This window comes from Octopus bimaculoides, chromosome 6 (genome assembly GCF_001194135.2).
Source record: "Octopus bimaculoides isolate UCB-OBI-ISO-001 chromosome 6, ASM119413v2, whole genome shotgun sequence".
Classification (NCBI taxonomy): Eukaryota; Metazoa; Mollusca; class Cephalopoda; order Octopoda; family Octopodidae; genus Octopus; species Octopus bimaculoides.
In genome coordinates this window covers 21,750,960-21,753,722 of record NC_068986.1, presented here as the reverse complement: position 1 = coordinate 21,753,722, position 2,763 = coordinate 21,750,960, and the positions used below count along the sequence as shown (strand labels likewise).

Genomic DNA, 2,763 nt, shown 5'->3' with positions numbered 1-2,763 from the left:
GCCGGTACTACTAAAGCAGCGCGGACCCGAACGCGCAGTCGCGCGTCCGCGCTAGCTAGTCGTGAGTGGTCGATCCTAACCCTAACCCTAAACACGTATTCATTTGCACACGCGGGTTAAGGATAGGGTTAGGGTTAGAGATAGGGTTAGGGTTAGAGATAGGGTTAGGGTTAGGGACAGGGCTAGGGTTAGGGTTAGAGTTAGGGATAAGGTTAGGGTTAGGATCGACCACTCAAGACTAGCTAGCGCGGACGCGCGACTGCGCGTTCGGGTCCGCGCTGCTTTAGTAGTACCTGGATTGCCCTTATTTTATCGCTTCGGAAATAACGAAGGGCAAAGTCAACCTCGAGGGAATTTGAACTCGGGACGCATATTTATCCGGGGTGTTAATGATTCTGCCAGCTCGCCACCTTTATAATCAATAAGTAAATAAATAAATTAAATTAAAACAAAAGACGGTTATAGTGAAGTTGAGCAAATTTTTTTTGTCCCCTTAAAATCTCTTTGAAGCAAAGACTTCACCAGGTGGTGCTAAGTTATATAGGTTACCCAAAACATTAATGGGTTTATGGCCAATAATTACAAGTCCGAGATGTTTCTTTTCTCGAATCATCTAATATCAACAGTGAGGTGCGGGGACGTGAATGATGATAAACATTTAATTCGTCAGCGATCTGGTTTTCTTAACGTCCCCAGTGTTTCGAACTGAAAAAAAAAAAAAAAAAAAAAAAAAAAAAAAAACTTCTAGATCGACACAACTACACACAAGGTAACTGAATCAATTGTAGTAATCTCGCATGAGATTTCTAACTCGAATCCAAGAACAAAGTGTTAATTTTAACTTTCATGGAAACTCTGACTGGTTCCAGAATCTGCAAATATTCATTTTGATGCGGGATCGTGGATAAAAATGTTTTCCGAAGAGGAGGAAAGTATGGGGGAACTATTGATAGAGAATCCCACACCTCGTAGGACAGGAAGAGGTTAGTTTTTTTCCTTCAAAGGGTAAAGATCCATTTTTGTTCTTTATACTGTTCTATAAAAACAACTTCAGTAGTTTCAGTAAAAAAAAATATATTTTCTTTTTTTTTCTTTATTTTTTGATTGCATTTTTTGCCTAATTTGAAACACCTTTATTTTTTGCTTTTTGAAATAAAACACACATTTTGTTAATTTCAACCCATAAATCTGTGCCTGCGACTAATTGAGACTATTTAAATCTGTGCCCGCTGAGAGTTGATATAACAAAAAATATATTTGTTAATACAAAGAACATGTATTGATTAATTAATCAATAGAATTGATTAATTAATCAATACATAGGATTGATTAATTTAAAACTACTGGAGAACCCGAGAAGGCCATTGCTGGGATCTACCCAGTTATTTAAAAGGGTATCTGAAGGATAATTTGTTAGTAAATATATTTTTTGGTACACACACGCACAGGGACAGACGGCCCTGCTTGGTTCTTGGGAGGGGTTAGGAGTTAAAAATTTAAATGACAATTTTTTTTTGTTCTTTAAATCCCTGCAATGGACCAACCATGATATTTCTTGGTCGAAAAATCTTTAGTGTCACGTCACCATTCTAGTCTTTTTTTGTTTGTTTTTTAACTACACCTTAAATGTTTCCTAGTGTACGCGTCTGTTTTGTTATTTGTTGTGGTGATGGTTATTCCCCCCTTATTTTATTTTTTTTTTTTTACGGAATCCCACGTTTTAGGCTATGAAGATTCCGATTCTGAAATAATTTTTTCAAAAATCTCAATTTCAAAATTTCGATTCCCCCCCCCCCCGGGTTTTATATAGATCCACAGGGTAAACCTAACCCTAACTCAAACCCTAACCCTAACCCTAACACTAGTTTTGTGGGATTTGGCTGTTATTTCTAGCATGTAAATAGCCTGCTTGGTGGGGGGGGGATTGAAATTTTTCAAACAATTTTTTTTCAGAATCGGAATCTCCATAGCCTAAAACGTGGGATTCCGTAAAAAAATTAAATAAGGGGGGGAAAGGTTCAGATTACATATAGTCCGTCTCTACCGCTATCCTTGTTTCCAGTAACCATTATCATTATTACCAGCTATGTGAAATATATTCTCACTAGCATACTTGTATCTTCAAAAATTCTGACGGAACTATTGATGATAGACAATGGCACATCAAAACTATGGGAGATGGGAGAAAACATTGAAAAATGCCAGCAATTGAGTAAATATATGTACATACACAGAATTGAACCACTTGTTCAATAATATACAGTTGTGTCGTCTTGGTTGAAAATATTACCATGCAATTGTTGGCACTCCGACGCTTACGACATCGAGGGTTCCAGTTGATCCGATCAACGGAACAGCCTGCTCGTGAAATTAACGTGCAAGTGGCTGAGCACTCCAGAGACACGTGTACCCTTAACGTAGTGCTCGGGGATATTCAGCGTGACACAGTGTGAAAAAGACTGACCCTTTTGAATTACAGGCACAACAGAAACAGGAAGTAAGAGCGAGAGAAAGTTGTGGTGAAAGAGTACAGCAGGGTTCGCCATCATCCCCTGCCGGAGCCTCATGGAGCTTTTAGGTGTTTTCGCTCAATAAACACTCACAACGCCCGATCCTATGACCGCGAGTCCGCTGCCCTAACCACTGGGCCATTGCGCCTCCACATCATATTGGATATATATGTAGTGAAACTACCTACCGCCATTAGATACAAAACTGCTATCGCCATTCTTCTCATTTAAATATAAATAAACGCGAGCATAG

General features: G+C 38.9%; 1 protein-coding gene across 5 annotated transcripts in view; it reads left to right on the top strand.

Annotated features, from left to right (window-relative positions):
• Window positions 1-2,763, top strand: part of LOC106875144 (solute carrier family 46 member 3) — a 42,384-nt gene that overhangs the window by 2,314 nt on the left and 37,307 nt on the right. Inside the window, exon 1 of one of the 5 annotated variants that reach the window (XM_014923138.2) lies at window positions 318-983. The exons of 2 other annotated variants lie outside the window; for them this stretch is intronic. In XM_014923138.2, coding sequence (XP_014778624.1) covers window positions 911-983 — 73 coding nt within the window. In that variant the 5' untranslated portion in view covers window positions 318-910. Of the gene's footprint in view, window positions 1-317; window positions 1,006-2,763 lie in introns of those variants that run through there. 2 more of the 5 variants (XM_014923144.2, XM_014923143.2) reach the window with 2 other exon arrangements.